General features: G+C 33.2%; 1 protein-coding gene and 1 long non-coding RNA gene across 3 annotated transcripts; both read right to left on the bottom strand.

Annotated features, from left to right (window-relative positions):
• Positions 1 to 488: 488 nt before the first annotated feature.
• On the bottom strand, positions 489 to 4,075 carry LOC146909044 (uncharacterized). Of its 2 annotated transcripts, none has more exons than XR_015018625.1 (4): positions 3,766 to 4,075; positions 3,361 to 3,532; positions 3,010 to 3,134; positions 489 to 919 (listed from the first exon to the last, which is right to left on the bottom strand). It is a non-coding gene; the product is annotated as an uncharacterized LOC146909044 (long non-coding RNA). The 2 variants fall into 2 exon arrangements; XR_015018624.1 differs by having other exon boundaries at positions 489 to 2,672; positions 3,766 to 4,074.
• A 12,727-nt stretch (positions 4,076 to 16,802) lies between these two features.
• Positions 16,803 to 20,008, bottom strand: LOC146909043 (receptor-like kinase TMK4). The gene is made up of 2 exons (XM_085726911.1): positions 18,487 to 20,008; positions 16,803 to 18,242 (listed from the first exon to the last, which is right to left on the bottom strand). The coding sequence occupies exons 1-2, from the start codon at positions 19,880 to 19,882 to the stop codon at positions 17,083 to 17,085; spliced, it is 2,556 nt and encodes an 851-aa protein (XP_085583037.1). The 5' UTR covers positions 19,883 to 20,008; the 3' UTR covers positions 16,803 to 17,082.
• Positions 20,009 to 23,515: the final 3,507 nt, after the last annotated feature.

The following is a 23,515-nucleotide window of genomic DNA, read 5'->3' as shown; positions in this document are numbered from 1 at the left end:
TTTTTTGCACATGTAAGTTACAGATAACCAAATAAACGAACAATATAACCATAATTTTTCAAAGGCGTAACCATTTTTTCGTAAATTAGAATGTCTCACGACTAGTTTTAAACACATGAAAGAAAAAACAACATGGTTACGCCTTTGTAAAATTGTGGTTACACACTTCAAATATTTGGTTATACATAATTTTCCTGTGAAAACAATATTATTTTAAGGCGAGTTATCACTGAAATATCAAAAGTGATAAAATGTAGTGAAAACATTATCATTTTAAGGCATTTTAAGGCGATATATGTATTCGAGTTTAAACTATTTACTCATTGTTTAATGATAATAAAGTGAGGTGAATGATCTTCATTGTTTGACAGACTTTAGGAAAACTATCCAAAAATGATCTGCGTTTAACCATTTTTTAACAAAGGTGTAACCACATTTTATTTTCATGACCAAATTATCTTTATCACTATTTCACATGATATTAAGAGTTCAAGAAACATAGAATCTATATCTTTTGATATTTCAGTGATAAATTTCCCATTGATTTACAATAAATAAGGAATGTTTACAATACCTTAATATTACACATCCAAGTCAAAACATTACAAAGAAATCTGTCAATTATCAAAGAATCACTCATTCTTTCTTGAGCCACTATATCATGTTATGGTCCTTCCCATACACTTTTCATCTTTTCTTCTAGTACAACCAATCCCTCCTCTTTGTTAAACTGGTGATACAAGACCTTGACTTTCATGATTCCAAGATCCTTCTTATCTTTCACCTTGGGTATATCAAGTCATGACAATTAACAACAACCTAAATTGAAGCTTCTTTTCAGTTTGTACTTCCAGATCAAGGGGTAATATTATAATTCCATTCCCGATCGTTTATATTGCTCAATGTCATCATTAAAAACCTGAAGTTTTAGTTATTGAGTCTTCTTGCAATCAACTAATTTTTTTGATCCCAAACAACAAACACATTACTAATCATTATCAAATGCAAAATAAAATATGCCACAAAACAACTCCAAAAATGAAAAATTACATACGGGTCCAATTTATACCAACAACAATCACATTAATATATGTACCTTGTTCCAAGAAACTTATAGAAACTGCTATTCAATTTCATACCAATGATCATCAATTGCAGAAATAGGAAAACTGAAATCCTCTAAAACATACATGTAGTACTTATAACATGAGTTATATGTGAATAATTTTCTATATTTGACAAACTTCTTCATTCCAATTAGTCTCTTTCTCACTATTTCTACGCGTATTTTCTGTGCAATGCCTACATCTGAGGCAATTTGCGGGATCTTAACTGATATGCAGGGTTCATATGTGAACTATTGTATAACTTTCTATATCCGAGTTAGGAAAACTAACAAAAATTGTGCTAGAATTCACCATTATTTTTCAAATGAGTTACCCTGTGTGAGATGTGAATTACTAAAAAAAAGATTGAGAATGACTGAACCATGTTTTATCCCGGGGGTGCAATTTTTATTTTCATATAGATTTTGTCTCTTTCTCACTACTTGTCTACGTGTTCTCTTTGAAAGGAATAAATCTGAGTACTTATCAAAGTTGAATAATGAGCATGAGTGAGAGGTGAACATACATCCACCTTTTACAGACTTTAGGAAAACTAACCCGAATTGAGAGACACTTAACGGCATTTGACTAAGAATTTTTGGCACAATCTCTGCGTCATATTAATCAGAGGATCAACAAAAATCTGACTAAATAATTGGGGGAAAACTTGTGAGTTTTTACTAACAAACAATACAATGAGAAGTGAATGATCTTCTATGTATAACATGTTTTACACAAACAAACTCAAAAATAGACGCACTTAACCAACACAAATTACAATCCCAAACTCATATGCAATTCCAATCAAATGCAAGCATTAACATAAGAAGAACCTCAAAGCGGGTAAGAAGCAAAATGTTCATAAAACTATAAGTATCAAATCTCATATTGGCAAGCAGCCAAAATGAAACAATCCGACTGAGATTTCAGAAAAATTATGAACTAAACATCATAATAATATCATTCAACATTTAACACAAATATGTCCCAAAATTAGAAACATACACTTATATTTTACAAAATTATTTTGGAAAACAATTCCAAAATTTGTAAACTTATTTCAAAGCAAATTTCGGTCTTTACCAGGTTTGGGTATAGGGTTTAACAGCTAATTTCAAAACAAATTTCAATTTTGGAAAAGTGCATCTATTGGTTGGTGTTTCATGACTAGAGACATCTTCAACCACGTCTTCTTTTGCTTTACCCCATAATTCATATAAAACTCATCTTCCTATTAGTGTTACCGATATCGGTCTTAACAATATAAAACATTCAAAATAAAATTTACTAAATTCATAACTATTAATTACTTATCAGTGTTTATCCAATTTTTGAGAGCAATCACCAAAATCCACAAACCTTAAATACAAAGCCACATCACAAAATGGAATAAAAAAAACTAAGATAAAGTTCACGTTCAACATAGAGATTCAGTTTCCGACCGGATTCCGACGATGTGATCTCCAACGATGATAGAATAGGGTCATGACAGATAGAGGGAACAGGGTCACACGAAGATTATGATGCGGCCGTGAGTGTTAGCCTACGGTGGTTGCAGGGCCGTCCCTGAGAATTCGGAGGCTCGGCTCAGGGAATGAAAAGAGGTCAGTGATAAAATCAAAATGTATTTTTTTTTTAAAAGAGCAATGTTCTATTTATATTTTTTAAAAGATAAATACAAGGTGCCGTATATATGCGGTACACCCATAGGAACTAATTCTAATATGCCTAAAAGGCTAAAACAAGAGGACAAAAAATGAAACCTGTTGGTAGACATTAAACACATATCAACATTTAGCAGGGCAGTTTATTAAAAAAAAAAAAAAATTTAGCAGGGCAGAATCTATCACAAACTAAACACCCAGAAAAAACTGAGGTACAATACATAAGTGATTGTAGTTACCTTGTGAAGTCCCTCTCAATTTCCCAACAGCTATGAATTCCAATATTCTTTCCTTCACATTAGTTAATCCATAATGGTCTTCATCAAGAATCTTTTGTGCCCGAGTAACATGAAAGTTCTCATCACTGGATTATGAAATTAACAGATTCAGACTCATGGTATTCATGACAGTAACTTACAAAATGCATACTTAGTTCATCCAAGAGCCTATGAAAATTATGCTTATGCATTTTAGTTGTCAACTTCTAAGGTTCTTGTTGAAACCTTGTTCTAGGGGGGCTGCGTTCTCCATGAGGCATACATCGAAATCTCTAGCAATAATGATAAGAATGAAATTACATGTATACAAACCTGTATTCACCCCAAGGCAGTGCAGTCAACCAGTCCAAGTAGTTACAGGTAACACTGAATTCACTAGAACTAGCCTCCAATAGTTGTAGCTTTGCGAGTTCCTCGTCTATAACTTGTAATACATGAGGTGTGCATTTTTCTCGCTTAGGTTCAATCCTTTCCCTGAATTTACCTGAAATAAAAAGTAAATTCAATTATACATTGAAATTTGAATAATTTTAACAAAACCCCCAAAACAGTAAATATGAAGAAATCAAATATTACTACTGTCTACTTCTATTAATAATCAACCAAATCTCTATCAATCTCTATTTTAGCAATTTCAACATTCAACAAAAATCACCCAATTTCATGAAAGGAAGTAAAATAAATCAATGAAAGAGAGGTTATTTACTTAGCACTTACCAAACAGTGTTGTTTACTTGGTTTGGAAAAGCAGAATCAGTGAATTAGTGATTTGGTGTGAAGGAAGAAGAAGAAGGAAAGCCTTGATGATGGATTGATGGTGAATCAGTGATGATGCAGAAATCGGTGATGTCGTTGCCGTGATGGAATGGATGAAGTGAAACGCGTGAATCAGTGAAGAATGAAGAATGGAGAACGGCAGAACGCGTGAATTTACCAAACCACCCCTTATCACGTGAATTTACCAAACCACCCCTGCCACATCAGCGGGTGTACCAAAAGGGTGTACCAAAAGAGTGGTTCACCAATCTTTTTCCAAATAGAAAGGGCCAAATCATTTTGGACAGAACTGTTGCTTGATTAGGATTGACTTTAAGTGGGATTAAAAGTCAAGACATTGTCAATATGACAATATGCATAGTTGATTGAATTATTCAATTATATGGCAAAAGTGGTTGTATAGTATGTGGCGCTTTGGATGGATAACTTATTCTGCATGGAAAGAGTCGCATGCAGTTCCAAAAATGGCACGTTTTGAGTACCAGATCAAGAATGTCAACGCACTAACATCATTTATCCACCTAGCACATAAAATAGAGAGATCCTTCTAGCACATACAATGCAAACACAATCTGTTATCCACCGAACCTTAATTAATTAGTAGATTATGAAGCATGTATTTAAAGCAACAGGCTCAAGATGGATGGAATAATTGTGATTATACATATATAATATTTTATTTTAGCTTGTCAAAAAAAACTTATTTTATTTTTACTTCGTTATTTTTTTCGGAAGAAAACAAGATAATATGATTTTTTTTTGTGACAATAGTGATTTTAAATTGTTAAAATTCTCTTAGGCTTTGTTTGCGAGTTTGGAGGGGAAGGGAGGGGAAAGCTTGGAAAACAAGGAAGGAGCAAGTGGAAGAAATAGAGGAAAATGGGAGGGGAGGACTTTGGGGGGTTAACTTTTCTTCATAATATTAAACCCTCCTCATTTGGGGGAACTAAAAAATTGTACTGGAGGAGGGTTTTGGGGGGTTTTGGAGGGTTTATATGAATTCTTCAAATTTAATCTATGTTGTTATATTATTTTTAAAATTAAAAATATAGTAATCATATGCATTAATTTATCATTCTCTATAAAACTACTCTTTTAAAAAAATTGAAAGATTTCTCCATTTTCCCTCATATTTTCCACCCTTTAAAGCCTTCCCTTCCCCTCCCCTCCAAACCCGCAAACAAAGCCTTAATGGAATTCAAAATTGATAGTTTCATTATCATATACTGAATGAATTACCTATTAATTACACTCTCAACTGGTTTGAGTTAAGAGATGTGGAGTTTGATGAGGTCCTGGTTCAAATCCAATCAAAGAAAAAAAAAATAATATACAATAACTACATTACCATTAGTCACTTAAAGCTAGAAAAAGTTAGGAGGTTGAGAAGATTTGTCTTTTTATTTCCTATAGAAAACCTTCAAGACACGTAAGATGAATTATTCTCTCACAAATCACCTATAACCGTCTTAACACTCTTCATGCTCCATTTAAGACAATGAAATGATATGATAATGTCTATGATTAATATATTTTTAGTTTTGAAAGTATTATAACACAATGAAAAGGAACAGAATATTTTTATGCCCTCCAAGACTCTCATCTAATATAACTTTTGATTTCTTCCACATTAAGGAAATTTGTAGCAAGAAGAAAAATAAATCCCTTATAGAAGTTGGGGGTCTACCATTCTTTCTCTTCCTTTTACTTTTTCCCAAAGACCTCTCCCCCCTTCCCAATCAAATCCTTAAAGTCTATTGGTTCAACATACGGGAAGTAGAGTTATTTTAATAGATGAGAGGGTAGAAGAAGGGAGAAATTTTGAAATATTTTTTGTTTGATCCGACGAAGTGATGTGTTAGATTTTAATGGAGGCAAAATGTAAAATTACATTAAATAAAATATGAAATAATATTACATTAAATAAAATGATATTAATATTACATTAAATAAAATGATATTAATATTACATTAAATAAAATGACATTTGAGTATAAATATGAAATAATTATTCTTTTCCCTCTTGATGCTCCACTTTTGGGGAAGCTAAAATTGTTTAAACCACTCCACATATTTAAATCCTACAACTCAAATATAAAATAATAACTTCCGACCAAACTCACCTTTAGTGATAAATAACTTGTTAACAACAAATTTTGATAGTTGTTAGTTCGATAATGAAGGGAGTTGAACTCATGATCTCCACGTATCATTCCAACCCGTGTGTGGCTCACCTCAAACCACCTAGCAATATTATCAACCTTAGTGATAAAGTACTAGATGAATCCCCATATTTTTACCTAAAAAACAAAAAGTACTTTATGAATTTTAATTTTTTCATCTTTAGTTTTAGTTGTTGATTATTCTTTTCTTTGGAAGACGAAATATATTTTTCTAATGTTACCCTTAGCGCCTATGAGGAATTAAGGGTGGTAACAATAACCCATAGGTAAGTGGGGCGATCAGCGGTGAAACTAGCATTATTTTTATGAGGTGGCCACATATAAAGAAAAATAAAATATTTTTTTAAAACTAATAGTAAATTTAACTAATAAACAATAAAAATTCACGATAACTATTACACATATAAAATGTACTTCATAAAATACACTTAAAGCAACAAGAACAGATTATAAAATGGTTATAATTTACTACTAATTACTTATTTTTTAGCTATAAAAAAATAAGCAAAGTGTTACTAAAAGGGTTTAATTTTACAAATTTTTTTTTTGAAAGATAAAAAAATCAAAACATAAAGTGCTGTTAAATCGGTTTGGACCAATAGTGATAGATTTTTTTTTGGGAGGAAGTAATTGATTGTAGTTGTTGTCATATTTTCATTGTCAATCAAATAATATATTTTTTTGTGTTCACCCTCGGTTTCTAAAAGTGAAGACAGAACAATTCCACATAAAATCAAACTTGAGGTAGCCAAATATATATTATTAAGGGTAACTTAATATAAAAATATACCTACTCATTCAATAATTTTTTTTACTATGGGGTAGCCATAGCTACCCTTTTGATAAGAAAGCAATCGCTCCTGGGGGCGATGTTAATTATGAAAGTGTAAAGTAAATTGTTTATTGACGAGACTCAATAGGTGGTTTGTTTCTAGCAAATTACTATGGTGTATTTATTTTTAGTTTTGATTTTCATATCTTGCTATATCTTGATAGGACTATCAAGTTTTGTTTTTTGTGCGCACACATTGAGCACTGAAAACTAGAGACTGCATGCAAGTTAATTGGGAATAAATTCTAATTTACCTTTAATCAATAATAAAGTGTCTTTATCTAAAATTTTGAGAATCAATTACTGGTTCCTAGCTAGAAGGAAAATAATGTTGATATATATATATATATATATATATATATATATATATATATATATATATATATATATTGTCAGCTGTCATATTTCAATTATTTGTAGGATCCTAGAGAATAAATAAATCTGTCATGAGTATACTATAAATAGGTGTTCCTTTGTTTGTAATTGTAAGTAAGTAAGTGAGTGGGTTTGTGTAAGGAATTAAATTAAAAGGAGTAAGCATTCAGTAACCCTCAAAGGCTTCCACGGCACCAAGTTACCAAATCAATCAATTACATGTAATTGTGAAGTCGTGGAAGTGCTTTTTGGGTTTCTGAAGGTTTTAATCCTATCTTTTTGTTCAATTTAGTGTTTGCATCCTCTCCACACCAAAGTATGCTTGACATGCACTTAATCTTCTCACACATATTTTCAACTATAGTAATGCATAAAGATCATGATTAGCAATTAATCAAAATAATGTTATTTATTGAGATGTCACTATATTTTCCACACCTTAACATTAATTTTTGTGGAATTCATCGAATTTTCAAGCAATATTCTTGTCACTGAGTTAGAAGATGACACGAGTTTATTTCGGCTTATTCTGAGATCACGAGTTTAATCTTAAAATTGTCACGATAATTGGTGTAAGACTCTTGAATCTTCTATGTGATCCAACTTGAAGATTGAAGATTACAATACTCAATATTTTATTTTTATTTTAATAAAAAAGGAAAAGTTGAAATTCTTTTTTTCAATACCATGTGTATACATGTAGAGCAAATATGCCATGGGCACAATCTCAAATAAAAAATATCCGGACACATTCATATAAAATAAAATAAAACATAAAAAACTTATTTATATCAATCAATCTCATTTAATTTTATTCTCTTTTAATTTTTCCATTTTATGTGAGTGTGCCCTTATATTTTTTATTTGGGGATAGAAAACTTGCTCATACATATGTATACTCAAAAGGTTCCTATTTATTATATCAATACATCATATGAAATATAATATGTAGCTTTAGGATACTCCCTTATGTATTCTATGGTGTTGTAAATTGATTGACAGTTCATTAAAAAAAATTGGTTTGATAACAACAACTTACTTTTATTTTAGGTATCAATTAACTAAAAAATGTAGGGTATTTATTATATCCAGGAATTCTACTTCGGTCTTATTCGAAATTAACATTAGAGGCATGGTGTGATTCTGATTGGGCTAGTTGTCCGCTTACGAGGTGTTCTTTGACAGGGTGGTTGGTAATGCTTGGTCTTTCTCCAGTGTCTTGGAAAACTAAAAAACAACTAACAATGTCACGTTCTTGCTGAGTATCGCTCTATAGCAACTACGTGTGAGCTAAAATGGCTCAAACAGTTACTTGATGATTTAGGAGTTAATCACAAAGGGATGCGTCCCGCTTTACATATTGTTCAAAATACAGTGTTTCACGAAAGAATGAAGCATATTTAAGTCGATTGCTATTTTCTTTGGGATGCGGTGACAACAGGTATTATCAGTCCCTCGTATGTTCCTACAACGGTACAACTAGCGGACATCTTTACAAAAGCCTTGGGAAAGGCACAATTCGAGTTCCTCCTTCACAAGTTGGGCATTTGAGATCTTTATGCTCCAACTTGAGGAGGGTATTGAGATGAAAGTTATTGATGAGACATTATTATTGTAAATTTAGGAGTTGGCAGATGCTTATTTTTAGGGACTGTTATTTTTTAGCTAAATTAATACACTAGCGTACTTAGTGGCTGGAATTTTGTTAGCTTTGTAACAGTCAGCTTCACTTAGAATTTTATGTGTATATATTGATCGGCTGATGAATGGAAAGACAAGTGAATTTGTGATGAAACTTGACAATATGTCACTGTATATATAAGAAGACAAAAATGTAAATTAAGGAATAAATACGAAGGGCCAAATCTTTTTGGACCCTATTGCTTGATTAGGGCAGGATTTTATAGAAGCGGTTTTACTTATAACTTGGCACTGTTGCTTTATAAAGAGGACAATGCATCAGATGTCGTCAAAATTTTACTATTGTGTTTGGAAAAGAGTAGTACTAGATATGATCTCACGAGAAGTCTTTTATTATTTAGGTCAAGAAACTAAAAAAAATGAAAAGTCTTTCGATTGCACCCTCATCTACTATTTAATGCTGAAGACATTTGTAATCTTGTTGAGCAGTACTAGATATGCATTCAAGTCATTTGATGCCGAAGACATTTGTAATCTTGTTGAGAAATTCTACTCTTCAGATTTTTCTATTTAAAAAACACAATTAAAATATGAGTTGCAATTGAAACACTATAAGTATGATATATTTAAATAACATCACGAATTCTTCAAGAATAAAGAGCAGTCAGTCACGATGCACTATTTGCCACAGTTCAAGGAGGTGTGGCTGAAAAATAGAAAGTGAACAACTAAATCATGCAATTAAAACTTGCCAGCTGTGTTTTGAAAATTTTTTGATGCTATTTTTCTAGAAAAATAGCATTTTCCATTTAAATATTTCCATTTTCAGATGTTGTCCACTAATGGTGATTTATGTCAAAAATTAGTTGAGACCAATAAATCAAATTTTATCCAATGATTAACAAAGTATTACGACTTGTGTTGACTCTTCCGTTGTTAACAACAACCAAAGAACATGTATTTTCAACAATGGAAATTTTAAAACAAAGGCTATGAAAGATGGTGGAAGAAGATTTTCTCAAAGATTGCAAGATTGTGTATATTGAAAATGTGATTGTTGAAAATTTTACCTACAATATGATGATTGATATGATTTTAAATCTATGTAGCAAATGCGAATATAACATCAGAAGTAGAAGTTAGTACTACTTCAAAAAAAAAAAGTAGAAGTTAGTACTTTTTGTTTTTGTTTGACAATATTCATTTAGAATATATCTTATAATTTTTTTAAATTTTTTGTATATGTTGAATATTTGAAAATTTACCTTTTCTTTACTAAGTTATACTCTTAATTTTGGTCCCTTAAACTTAATTTCTGGCTCCGTCCTTAAATGTGTTGATGTAGTATCCATTTAAAAATGATTTTATGTGAGGATTTTTCGGCAAAATGGGTTGGACATGTGGGTTGACCTATTTAGTCCACTTTTTTTTGGTGGGATGAGTTGAGATTTCCAACCCATCCTAACTTTCCTTGCATAATCCATAAAAGTGTCGACAATTTTGGGTGATTTAAAAAGTTACAAGGTGAAGTCTAGGTTACCTTTGAAGAATTGTAGGTGATTTATTTAACAACCGATAAAAATTAACCAATACAAGTGCCGTCTACCAACTAGTATTTACTCTATTTACATATATGTACTTATATATGTGACTAATTTTTATTGGTTGATGGATAAATTACACAGTTTCTCACAGGCAACTAAGAAAAAACAAAGTTCCTCTAAAAAACAAGTTACAATACTAAATAAGTTAATTGATTTTGGTTTTAAGTTTTGTTTTTCATCTCTATTTTATAGTTGAGGCTATAGGAAGTAATACGTGAAACTTGAAAAGACAATTACTTAATAATATAACATTGTCAATGCATAATATGAGACTTTTTTAAGTGGGATTAAAGTCAATACATTGTCAATATGTATATTTTTTTTTTTTGCAGAATTGTTAATATGTATATTTGATTCAACTATTCAATCATATTGCAAGATTGGATAGCTTATTCTGCATGGAAAGAGTCACATGCATCTCCAAAGCAGTCGATATGCGATATGATGCTGTTTTTGAGTACCAGAAGAATGTCAACGCATTAACATAATTTTTGGCAGTCACATTGAAATCCATGGACAGAATTTACTAAAACAGAAAGATCCTTCAAACAAATAAAATGCAAATTACACAATCTGTTCTCCACCGAATCTTAATTAATTAGTAGCTTATGAAGCATGTATTTTAAAGCGACAGGCTCAAGGTGGATGGAATAATTATGGTTATAATATTTTATTTTTGTTTTTATTTTCTTGAAGAAATAAGGTTCAAGAAAAAGAAGAAGATAATCTGATTGTTTTTTCTTTACAATAATTTGTTTTTAGTTAAAATTCTCATAATGGAATAAATAATACAAAAGCCTCCATTCCCACCTTCAATATTGTGCTTTCAAACATATGCACATGGTCAATACTTAAAGCTAGAAAAAAAGGAAAAAGCTAAATGGTGCAAAGGGAGAGCCGACGAAAAACAACAAACGCTCAACACCGTTGGATTGCATTTTAATGTTAGCTATCCTTTACTTTTATTTATTTGAAAAATATAATAACACTATCACATTTTACCATCTTATGTTGTGCGTTAAATCCTTCGCACCATACAGCAAGTCTGCTAGAAAAGAAAAAAAAGAGACGCGATTTTTGTCTTTTTAATTCTTATAGAAAAAACCTTTTGGACTCGTAAGATGAATTCTCCCATCTTAATCGTAATTTTTTTATATGCAAGGGTCAATGATCAAACCCCTGATCACATGCTTAAGTTCATGTCCAAATATAACTGATACCGCGTAATTGTTAATTAGTAAGACGGGTTGAACTCACGATCACCTCTCCACTCCAACCATGTGCCCCCCATCTTAATCACCTAATAACCATCTTAACACTCTTTATGCTCCGTTTAAGAGTATCACTCTTTTTCTTCCCCTCTTTGTCTCCTCCTTATTACTTTTTTTTCAAAGGTCTTCCCTTCCTTCTTCTTTTAAACTCCCAATCAGAACTTTAATTCAATAGATAAGAGGGGAGAAGAGAAGGAAGAAATTTTAAAATATTTTATGTTTGATTTGATGAAGCGATGAACTAGATTTTAATGGAGGGAAAATGTAAAACTATATTTTACACCATTCTAATGTTTAATATTACATTAAAGTAAAATGACATTTTAGTATAAATAAGAAATAATTATCCCCCCCCCCCCCCCCCCCCCCCCCCCCGCCTACCTATCCTTCACTTTTGGGTTAGTTTAGTAGAGATTTTTCGCTCTCCACACCCCCCTTTCCTTCAAATAATTAAACCGAACAACTCAAATATGAAATAAGAATTCACTTCTCAACTAAAAAAATATAAAATAAGAATTCACTTCTCTTCCACTTTCTTTCTACCATAAATAACTTACTATCAACCAATCTTTATAGATGTTATTTTTATACCGAGGAAAGTTGAACTCATGATCTCCTCAATAGATAATTCCAACCCTTGTGTCGCTCATGATCTCCTCAATAGATAATTCATCAAGAGAGTTCTAATTTATCTTCAATCAATAAAGTGTTTTTTATCTGAAATTCTGCGAATCAATGACTAGTTCCTAGAAGGAAAAGGAAAATAGATGTGGATATATTGTTAGCTGTCATGTTTTAATTAAATGTAGGATCCTAGAGAATAAATTATTCCGATCATCAGTATACTATAAATAGGTGTTCCTTTGTTTGTAATTGTAAGTAAGTAGTGAGTGGCTTTGTGTAATAAGGAAATTAAAAGGAGTAAGCATTCAGTAACCCTCAAAGGCTTCCACGGCACCAAGTTACCAAATCAATCGATTGCATGTAAATGTAAATATGAAGTCGTGGAAGTGCTTTTTGGGTTTCTGAAGGCTTTAATCCTATGCATCCTCTCCTCACCAAGTATGCTTGACATGCACTCAACCTTCTCACTCATGTATTCAATCATGCATATATTATATCATGGAAAATACTTGTGTGGACCAGGGACCAAACCCAATTTCTTGGTCACAACCAAAGAAATGGGAGAGAAGAGAGAGAAGAGAGAAGAGAGAGAAAATGGAAAAAGTAAAAAAAGAAAGAAAAAACTATGTGTTTGTGTGTGTGACCAAACCCAATTGTGTGGTCCTGGTCCACACAAGTCTTTCTCTTATATCATATCATGATCAATAATTAATCATAATATAATGTTACTTATGGAGATGTCAATGTATTCCACAGTTTTTTTTTCTGAAATCCATATTTTTAACTAGTCGTGTAACTTAGAGTTAGTATGAGATGACATTGGTTTCTTTTAGTTATGCAGTGGCGGATCGTCCTTAAGAAGACCCATGAGTCATGACACCCTCAGGTTCTATATATACCATATTATACATAATATTTCTACTAATTTCTGACTGTCGCAGTGGAAAGGCAACATGTCAATCTAGAAGACCTAACAAATTTTATAATAAGGGATGCTCATAGTTTAGAAAGTGGTGTTATTTAAACATAAAAAGAAATTGACAACGTATTACGATATAATAGATAAAGCTAATTAGAAACCGAAATTGTATGCAAGTCGTACAAATGCAAGTTTGTCTGGCAACAAACTTAATGTCAAAATAACACTTTTTTAGTTTCAACACATAGACAGTTTATTTGATTAAAAACAGCTAGAAGTGACAACAATAGTATTGGTTCGCACCTTCGCGGTGGGAAAAGTTACGTAAAACGACAAGATTTGATAAAATCAGCTTATAGTTTGATTATTGGGAGTAATCAATGTATCAATTTTCAATTTTCGCGGTGGTTCACTATCAATGTATCAATTTTCCACGGTTTAGATTTTCTGGAAAATTTCATGAATACCGCAAGTAGTTTTTTTTTTTTTGTGTGGATTAAACGTGGAATTTTACAAAGTTAGCTTAACTTTAGTGGCACTGTTCTTTTTGAAAAATGCTAATAAGTGCTAATGGGGCATTGGTTAAGGATAAAAAAGAGATACTCCTATTTCATCTTAGGGTTAAATATGTTTTTAGTCCCTATATTTTACGCTCTTTTGATAAATAGTCCCTACATTTAAGTAAATGTTTTTAAAGTCCTTACATTTTACTCACGTTACCAAATTTAGTCCCTGACGTTAATTTCCAAACGGAATGATGATGTGGCATCAGGATTTGAGAGAAAAAAATGAAGGAAAGGAGAATACGTATAGCGAATCACAAGAAAGGAGATGAAACACCACCACCTTCATTACTATTCTCAAAGCTTCATCAAACAGTCACAAAACCTAACTCCTCCTCCGTTGGTCAATCAAGCAGTGAAGATGACAACAGCGAAGGCGGCGCCGCCGCAACGAAACCTAACTCCTCCTCCGATGGTGCAACTATCATGTTTCTAGACGACCGAGAGGACGTCCGCCTGTCTCAAAAAAACAAACCAAAACCACCTATCACACCCTTAAATCCATCCACACTCACCATTCAGCCACGACACTACCACCATCTTCGTCACTCACAAATCGAAACATCCATCCTATGCGTTTTCCGCGCGCCGCCGTCACGCCACCACTCCCCCACGCTGTCGTCATCGCAGATCTAGCTTTGTGTGGTTTTCTTAGCTGTGTCGCCATCGCAGATCTACAGAACAGGATTTTGGATTTTAGTGTTTCTACCAATCCCATAATCCCTTTCTTAATTTGATGTTTCTGCTCAAAAACAGTGAAGCGGAAGAAAAATTATTGAAAAAAAATGAAAGTATTAAGGAAGAGAAAAGAAGAGAAGATATCTTTTTTTTTGACACAAGAAGAGAAGATATCTTATTTTTTGGTTTCAGCGATGGAAATATGAAATGAATTTAGAAGGAAGAGAGAAAGATGAAGAAGAAGAAGTTAAAGATGCAGATCGCGTTTTGCTTGTTAAATTTTTTTTTTTTGGTAAAATGTCTGCCACAAAAGACTCAAAATGGACCCACCCTTATGCCACATAGCGTTCCGTTAATAAAATAGACGGCAGGGACTATTTAGGTTAACGGAGTAAAAATGTAGGGATTTTAAAAACATTTATTGAAATATAGGGACTATTTTTCAAAGGGGCGCAAAATATAGGGACCAATAACATATTTAACCCTTCATCTTATTATATAGCCTTAGCCAATAAGAACATGTCATAAAGATCACAAATATCAAAAAAATTGTTTGAAGTAATAAATTTGTCTAAACTGTATGTTGATTTCACATATTGAGAGAGGGAGAGGGAGAGGGAGAGAGAGAGAGAGAGAGTATTTACATAGGCTTTGAGGTGGGTATAACTTGAGGCTTTGAGGTGGAGAGGTTAGAATAATACATACCTTGAGGCGTTGGAGACTTGTTTACACATGCCTCGAAAAGAGTTGTCATGTAGTAATGAGATAGCCGTTGCAGATGGCACCCATCAATGCTTAGTTGTTACGAATCGTTAACCGATTATGAGCCCTTATGAGCCGTAGAGGATCTGAGGATTGAGAGAAGGTTATGTTGGTTTCAAACTATGCGAGAATGTGCCTTAATATGATGACGTGTTGGACTTTTGGCCAATCCAGAAGAGAAAGTCTTATAAATAAAGAAGGGAGAGTATGGTTTTTGTTTATCGTCGAACAACTGTTTAAGCAGACACAATGAAGGTTCCTCTCCCCACTCATAGAATATGCAAGAGAAACCTAGGATCTTTATCCAAAAATCACTTCGAATAAGAGAATAGAATTCACTCCACCACTTGCTCAACACATTGAATTATTTGGTCGAAAATAATGGCTTTACATAGGGTTGACCCTGTGTAACTGCATGGAGACCCTTTGCACGGGGCCTCAAAGTTTAGGGGACCCATCAAATTTGCAACAAAAAAACTTTTACCTATGGACAAAATCCGTCATTAAATACCGTTTGTCCGTGGGTAAAAGACGGATAGACAACAATTATACATTGTCCGTAGATGAATATTTATGTACGCATAGGTAAAAGTAATGCTTGGTACGAGTTGCGTTAAATAATTATTTTTTTGTTTAAACTGTTTATATTGAAACAGAAGTCCATTTTTAATATTTTAGCAGGACCTTTAATATGATCGGAATGGCCTGAGTTTTTACGCGATTTCCTAATACCACACCATGGCTGTTCTTTGGGGAGTGCAAAGAGCTCAACCGAGCTGGGCCTCAAGAAAAAAATTATTGCTCAGTATCCCCACCCCCACTCAAAAAAGAAAAATAAACATGTTTCATGTTTCAATTTCTAAGTAAAAAATCATGTTCCATGTTTCTATTTCTAAGTTAAAAAACACGTCTTTAGTAAAAATAATTGCTAATTTTGATTTTGGTGGCTAATAATCATTAAACGAGTGTTATTTTCAATTTAAATAGAAGATTAATCTTTTAAAAAAATTGTCGTTTTTTTTATTAGGGGCATAGTTTTACTGTGAGAGCCGAGCCTCCAGTTTGATAAGGACGGCCTTCTACCCCCACACCACTAAATGTCAAACCAAATTTCTGAAGCAAACAACCCTCGTGAAGAAACTAAAACATAAGATAACCCAAACAGATACTATTGAGTTGTCTTGACTTCGGACCATATGGGGCCAAGTATAAAAAATTCTATAAGATAATGCACATGCACCGATCTTCCCCATAGAAAATCCTCAAGCAACCTTGGTGGTGACAGTTGTTTGCGAGGAGTCATGAGGAACTATATTAATTTCCTTCAACATAGAGAAGAATTAATAATACTAACTATATCACTTAAAACAAACTCAAGACATTACAATTTTTCTTTCATTGACAAAAGTAAAACAACATCAATGGGAGTGGTTGATACAAAATGACTTGCAACGTTGTACTATTTAAGAACCAAAGGTATACATTGTCAAAAAAGAAAACACACACACAATACACACGCATCATGTTGGTTTTAGAAGGGATATGACAGAAATATATTTATAACATCAAGCACACCATTACAAACACTTCAGTGCCCTATAAATAGAGCTTAAACATAACTTAAAACAAAAAAAAAAAAACTCCCTAAAATTATTGTCTTTAAAACAAAACATAACTAAAAACAAATCACTAATGTCTCATAAAAAACTTCATAATATCGTAACTGAAAATACTAAGGAATACTAAGGCAATTCCTACACATCACATTACACTTGCGTAACATTTTCGATTTTGTTGAACATATTTTATTCTTTCTCTATTATAATTGAATTTGAGTCATAAAGATTACTAGAAGACGTATCTAACATTTGTAAAGAAAACCTTTCTGGAGAAAATAAGACGGGCTTTGGAGGATACGGTATTGAATGAAGTGGTCCTTGTAGCATTTCTATTACTTTACTCATTGATGGTCTATCTAATGGATTCGTTTGAATGCACCAGAGACTCACCATAGTAATCTTCTTTACTATATCATTTTCTTCTTCAGAGATTGTTAAATTATTTAAAAGAGTATTACCTTGCTCAAGATCCTTATATATCCAATCCGGAAAGTACATTTCAGTCATATCAGACCCTCTAGTATCACGACTCTTTCTTTCTCCGGTTATTTCAAGAGTCAACATGCCATAACTGTATACATCAGACTTAGAAGAAACTCCACCAAATGCTCGACTGAATACCTCGGGTGCTATGTAGCCTATAGTTCCTCTTGTGCCAAGTAGGGAAACAACACTCTCTTTCTTTTGACATATTTTAGCTAGACCAAAATCAGATATTTTTGGACAAAAATCTTCATCTAAAAGAATGTTTTGAGGTTTGATATCAAGATGCAAAATTCTTGAAATACAACCTTGATGTAAGTACTCTAGTCCTCTAGCAATGCTAATTGCAATATGGAACAATGTGTTCCAATCCAAATCACAAATAGCATTTGGAAATCCACTTCTATATATGAACTTATCTAATGATCCATTGGACATGAATTCATATATCAATGCACTTTTGTTCTTTTCATAACAAAAACCCAAAAGTGAGACAATGTTCACATGTGATGTTTTACTTATGCTTGCAACTTCATTTATAAATTCTTCTCCGTCTCCCTTGCACTCACTTATTACTTTCACTGCAACATGACGGCCATCAGGTAAACTGGCTTTGTACACAACACCATATCCTCCTTGACCCAACTTATCTCGAAACGAGTTTGTGAACCTTTTCACTTCAGCATAACTATACCGCTTCGGCACTGACAAATTATATCTTTTTATGAAATCCTCAATATGATCTTGGTCAATAGATATTCTTGTTTTCTTGAAGATCCTCGTTCGTACTAAACTTAGATATCCCTTACGTTTACAAACAATCATCGCAATAAATAGTACAGCTCCTACACCAAATGATACCCCTGAATGGTTGCAAACAAGTGAAGAACAATTATAAGTAACATAAGTCATTAAGTCCAAATACAAGACCACTTTTCTATTTCATTGAGCATATATAATTTTGAACACATGCATCAGATTAATTATAATTGTTTTGAAATTAAGTAAACGTTGTTTTTTGGCAAAAATTTTGTACTTGGAAATTAAGAACTTCGATCGAAATTGTAACATTTACATCCTCATAAACATAAAAGTCACCAGACTCACCTAGAATCCAAGCCAGCAATAGCAAAGAAGAAGTAGACTTTTGAGATGAACTTCCAAGTCCAAGCAAAGCATTACCAGTTGAATCGAATCTCAGCATAGATGAGAATGTAGGAACCTCTCCAGATAGATTGTTGTTAGATACATCCAAAATCTGAAGATGTGCCAAACTTGTCAAGCTCTCAGGTATTGAGCCAGTCAAATTGTTATCACCTAAATACAAGTTCCTCAAATCAGTTAAATTTGCAAATGCAGGTGAAATGGTTCCGTTCAAATTCTGTTTTGCTAAGTTTATTGTAATAATCTTCTCCGATGAACACACAATGAATCTCCAGTTTTGACAAGGATTGTTCCCTTTCCAAGAATTCGCCAGTTTAAGGGGATACCCAAAATCTCCAGCAATATGGAGCAAATTAGTGACTCGTGGATCGCAAGGTCCAGAAGTGTTTCGACAAAAGCTATTGAAATCAGGTTCATTAGGACTGAACCGTACACCTTTCCCAAAAGAAGGAAAAGGGCCCTGCAATTGATTGTTGTCCAAGGTAATGTTCTGCAAACTAGACAGGACCATTAAAGAAGGCGGAACAACACCTGTTAACTGATTATCCCGAAGCTGTAGATCAAATAAATTGGTACACTTGGACAAATCAGGAATTTGACCAGTGAACTTGTTCTTTATAAGCCAAACTTGAGCCGCGTGAGTCATTGAAGCAAGCACGTCAATAGAACCTGTAAACCCGAACATGTCGTTCTGATTGTTGAGCCACATGTTCTTAATCCCAGATCCTGAGAAAGACTTGGGCAAATCCCCTGTGAGATTGTTATATGAGAGACGAAGCTCCTGCAAACTGACTAAAGAATCAAATATATCCGGCAGGGAACCCTCGAGATTGGTACTTCCAAGGTCAAGTGAGACTAGGCTGGAAGACTCAGCCAAGTCTGTAGGAAACGTCCATGGAGCAAGGTCAATGTTGAAACTCATGGAGAGTGTTTGGAGGTCGGTGAGTCCTTTGAAGCAACCAACAGGAACTGATAAGAAGTTGTTTTGGCCAAGGGAAACCGTTTGAAGCAAGGCGAGGTTAGCGAGCGAGGGTAATGCGCCAGAAAGAGAGTTGGACTGAAGAAAGAGGGAGGTGAGTTGGGAGAGCGAGTTGAGATCAGAAGGAAGTGTTCCATTGAGTGACTTGGAAGCAAGGTCGATAGATGTTACTCGGTGTGCTTGGTCACATTTTACACCGTTCCAGGTGCAGAAGTTGCTGCTAGTTGACCAACCTGACGGAGTAGGACTCAAAGATTTTGCTAGCTTTGACATGAAAGTGCCATCATCTGCAATAACCATCCCGAGAAGAGAGAAATATAGGAACAACACATGTTTTACTTTTGATTTTGGGGGAGCCATTTAGATTTCTTTCGGAAATTGAGGAATACTAGAACAGAAAGGGTATTAAGACCAAGTATAATACGCTAGCCACCGCTCTGCAAGCTTGAAAGGCTGAAGTGATGACTAATTCCAACCATATAGTCTAATACGTAACAATAAGCAATGGTTTTCAAGGATCTTGTTAATTAATTAATTGGTGCAAAATCTGTCTTTGACTATCAATATTAAAAACGTTGAATTAAATCTTCACAGTTCACTAAGGTCAACATACTATAATTATAATTATCATTATGAGTTATGTACTATAATTTTGATAAATTTGTTTCTTTGTTACATAGAAAAGTTAAGAAGTCATTAAGGTCGATGATATTGAAAGAGATGAAAAAAAAAATATAATTTCTTTTTTTGGTGGTGTTCGAGGTTCGAACCCCAGACCTTGCATATATTATACATTGTCCTTACCAACTGAGCTAATCCCATGGAAACATTCGAACCTAATCTAACAATCGAAAAAAATGTGTTTATACAATATGATTTATTATTTTAGTTTATTTTGATGACGGTCACCCCAAGTTTTTTCACCTGGCTCCGCCACTGCTAATTCGATTGGAATATTTGGAGGTGTTCACACCATAATGCATGCAAAACTATTGTTAAAAACACTTTCCTTCTAATATTGTTTTAAGACATACTTTTTATTGAGTTAAATCAATTTAGACCCCAAACTTTGAAGATATCACATGAAGTGGTGTGACCTAAATTAATTTCACCTGATAAAAAAGTGACCCTTACAGAGAATGTGTTAAAAATATAGTGTTTCTAGCTAGCACTCCTTATGGATGCAAATTAATCTAAGAGATAAAACTTATGGATGCAAATTAATCTAAAAGATAAACAAATCATCTCATATCTCATATCAATATGAAAAGGCATGTGTTTTCACTACAATGTTAGCATTTATGAGATATTGTTTGCTTTGAATCTTGTATGAAATTTCACATTTTCGTAAAAGTTGCGTTTTTCGATTGAAGAGTGTCGGTGCTGTTTGCAAACTACCATTATCCTTGAGGCAAAATTCAATGCCAAATTGTGTTTACCGAATAGGTCAATATCATACACATAGACTTCCATAACCGGCACAACATTATGTATGTGAAATTATGAGAAATTTCTTTATTTGAATATAAAAACTAAAAAAAAGTTAGTGATAATGGAGGAAGAACGTCCGTCACAAGCAAAAAAAAAAATATATATATGGAAGAACGATAATGAATTTTCGGTGTTACCTTTAGACAACTCGTGAATAAACCATTGTCTAAGATATTAACGTTGTAAATCGCTTGGAAAAGAGCTTTCATATGTTTAGTTAGAAAATTAAATCTAAAAAAAATGTATGTTTCGCCTTTAACAGCATTGGAAACAAAAAGCGCTTTCTCAAGTATAACATGCATCAGAGGTGTTTTAGCAGATATGTTGTTTGCTTAAGTTAAAACCATGAAAAACATTCTCTGATCCATGCAAGAAGTTCTACATCTAAAATTGCTTAATGAATTAATTGAGAAAGAGATTACGTGATTTGAAATGGTAATAGCGAAATGGTTGTGACAATTTTCTTATGCTTGATTTATCGTAAGTTACTGCAGGATCAATCTGAAGTCTGAACATTGTTCTTCTCGGTGTTGGATTGTGAAATTTGAGAAATGAGGAAACAAGTGATTTCCCCAATCTCGATGGTGGAGCCATCAATTTCAGGCTCGATTATTAAAACCAAAGATTTGGCAACAAGATCTGATCAGTGATGAAAAGTATCGACAATGATTATGTATTTGTTTGTTTGGGATGTGTCTAAAACGTCATCTTCTTCACAAATTGAATCACAGTCATTGCTTGGAATGTTTTCTTCATTTGTGTGTGAATTCGAGAAATCTTGATCAACAAAGGATGTACTTTTTGGAGATGAAATAAGTGGTAGCAGTGGAGAAAACTTATTTTCTTTTTTTTTTTTGATGAAAGGGAGGGCCGTAGCCCGGAAAAAGAAATTACATCTTAATCAAGCGCGGAAATGTAACCCCCGCTTGATCAGCAGCTAACAAATGGTTAATTTGAGTCGGACACGACTCATAAAACATCATCTCATTCCCCATGATACATCCAATATTAGCTAACGCATGAGCGCACCTATTTGCTTCACGATACGAGTGTTTAACCTTCACTTCCCATTCCATTTGAAGAAGTTTTCTAATTTTTTGAACAAGACTCCTACCACTCGCCATTTGAAGGAGTTTTGAACAAGACTCCTACCACTTCACGATACGAGTGCCATTTGAAGAAGTTTTCTTATTTTCTAATCTCCAAAAAAGTTTTCATCATGTGTTTATACACGAGATGAAATAAGTGGTGGCAGTGTCCATGTGTATATAAGTCCATGAAATAAGTTAGTTGGACTTTATCCGATTGGTGCATTTCGACTACATAGAAAGAAAAGATCTCGGTGGGGGCAGTCCACACCCAAAGGGTCCTCCTGACTCTCGCAAGGAAGATGAAGTAAAACCTCCAAATAAACTGATATCAATAAGTGGTATGATCTAGATTTATATATTATCCTTTTTGAGTGGTCAATCCCCCTTATTAAGAACTTGCTATTTGAAATGGAGTACTCCAATGAGTACTAAAAACTGGTGTAGTTTGGTAAAAAAAAAAAAAAGTTTAAACAAGGGTATATTAGTATATAAATTTTAGAAGTAGCTTAGCATGACAATGATCAAGATTTTCATAGAATATACACGGTATGTTTCCCATAAATAAAGCGACGATTGATATATAATGCTCTTTATGGGGATACTGACGTTATTTCTCTAGAAAAATAATATCAAGAATTTTTTAAGACACAGTTGGCAAATTTTATAATTGCATGATTTATTTGTTCATTTTCTATTTTTCAGTCACACCTCCTTGAATTGTGGCAAATAGTGCATTGTTATTGGTTGCACTTTATTCTTGAAGAATTCTTGATGTTATTTTTCTAAAGATATAGCATTGCTCCTGACGCTAGATATATGAATGTCAACCGGACTTTGGTGCTTATCACAAAAAAAAAAAAACAATCGCATCTCCAAAATATGTAGCTTTTAAATCAATTTTCCACGTCTTTGTCAAAATTATTGTAAAAACTATGTTACCTAGTTGCACTCGTTGTCTCGATCCATAATCAGTTTGTTTATTTTTGTCAAAATAAAAATACTAGCTCTAAGCACTGAAACAGGCAACTAGTTAAGGAGGAATAAATTATAAACTCTAATGATCCTTAAAGTAAACTTATCTAAAATTTGGTGAATCATACCATAAAAAGAATGCGAATCATGCATGTTGTTTTGCTGTCAAAATATTAAATAATGGTGGAATATACATGTTAGAATCAATCAATCTTTAATTAATTTTTCTTTGTGTATAAATATGCATTCAGAATTCGTTGTTCATTAAAATCATAGCATGCCTTATAGGAGAAGGCCTTCAGTAACCCTCAAAGGCTTCCATGGAACCGTATGTTAGGGTCAGATTAATCATATCTTTGACTATAGTGATGTGAAAATCATGGGATCCTGTTGGTGGGTTACTGAAAGCTTTGATCCTTAATTATGTCTTGCACTCATT

Source organism: Medicago sativa, chromosome 7, assembly GCF_051527215.1.
Source record: "Medicago sativa cultivar Bolivia chromosome 7, Bolivia_mono, whole genome shotgun sequence".
NCBI lineage: Eukaryota > Viridiplantae > Streptophyta > Magnoliopsida > Fabales > Fabaceae > Medicago > Medicago sativa.
Note: the sequence above shows the minus strand (reverse complement) of the source record. Positions and strands in the feature narration are given on the sequence as shown.

What these genes read in the sequence shown, in the direction of transcription:
- LOC146909043 (XM_085726911.1), bottom strand. Translation starts at nt 19,882, where the DNA reads ATGGCTCCCCCAAAATCAAAAGTAAAACATGTGTTGTTCCTATATTTC. An exon ending in ATTGCTGGCTTGGATTCTAG is followed by an intron (nt 18,243 to 18,486) that starts GTGAGTCTGGTG and finishes GCAACCATTCAG; the next exon opens with GGGTATCATTTGGTGTAGGA.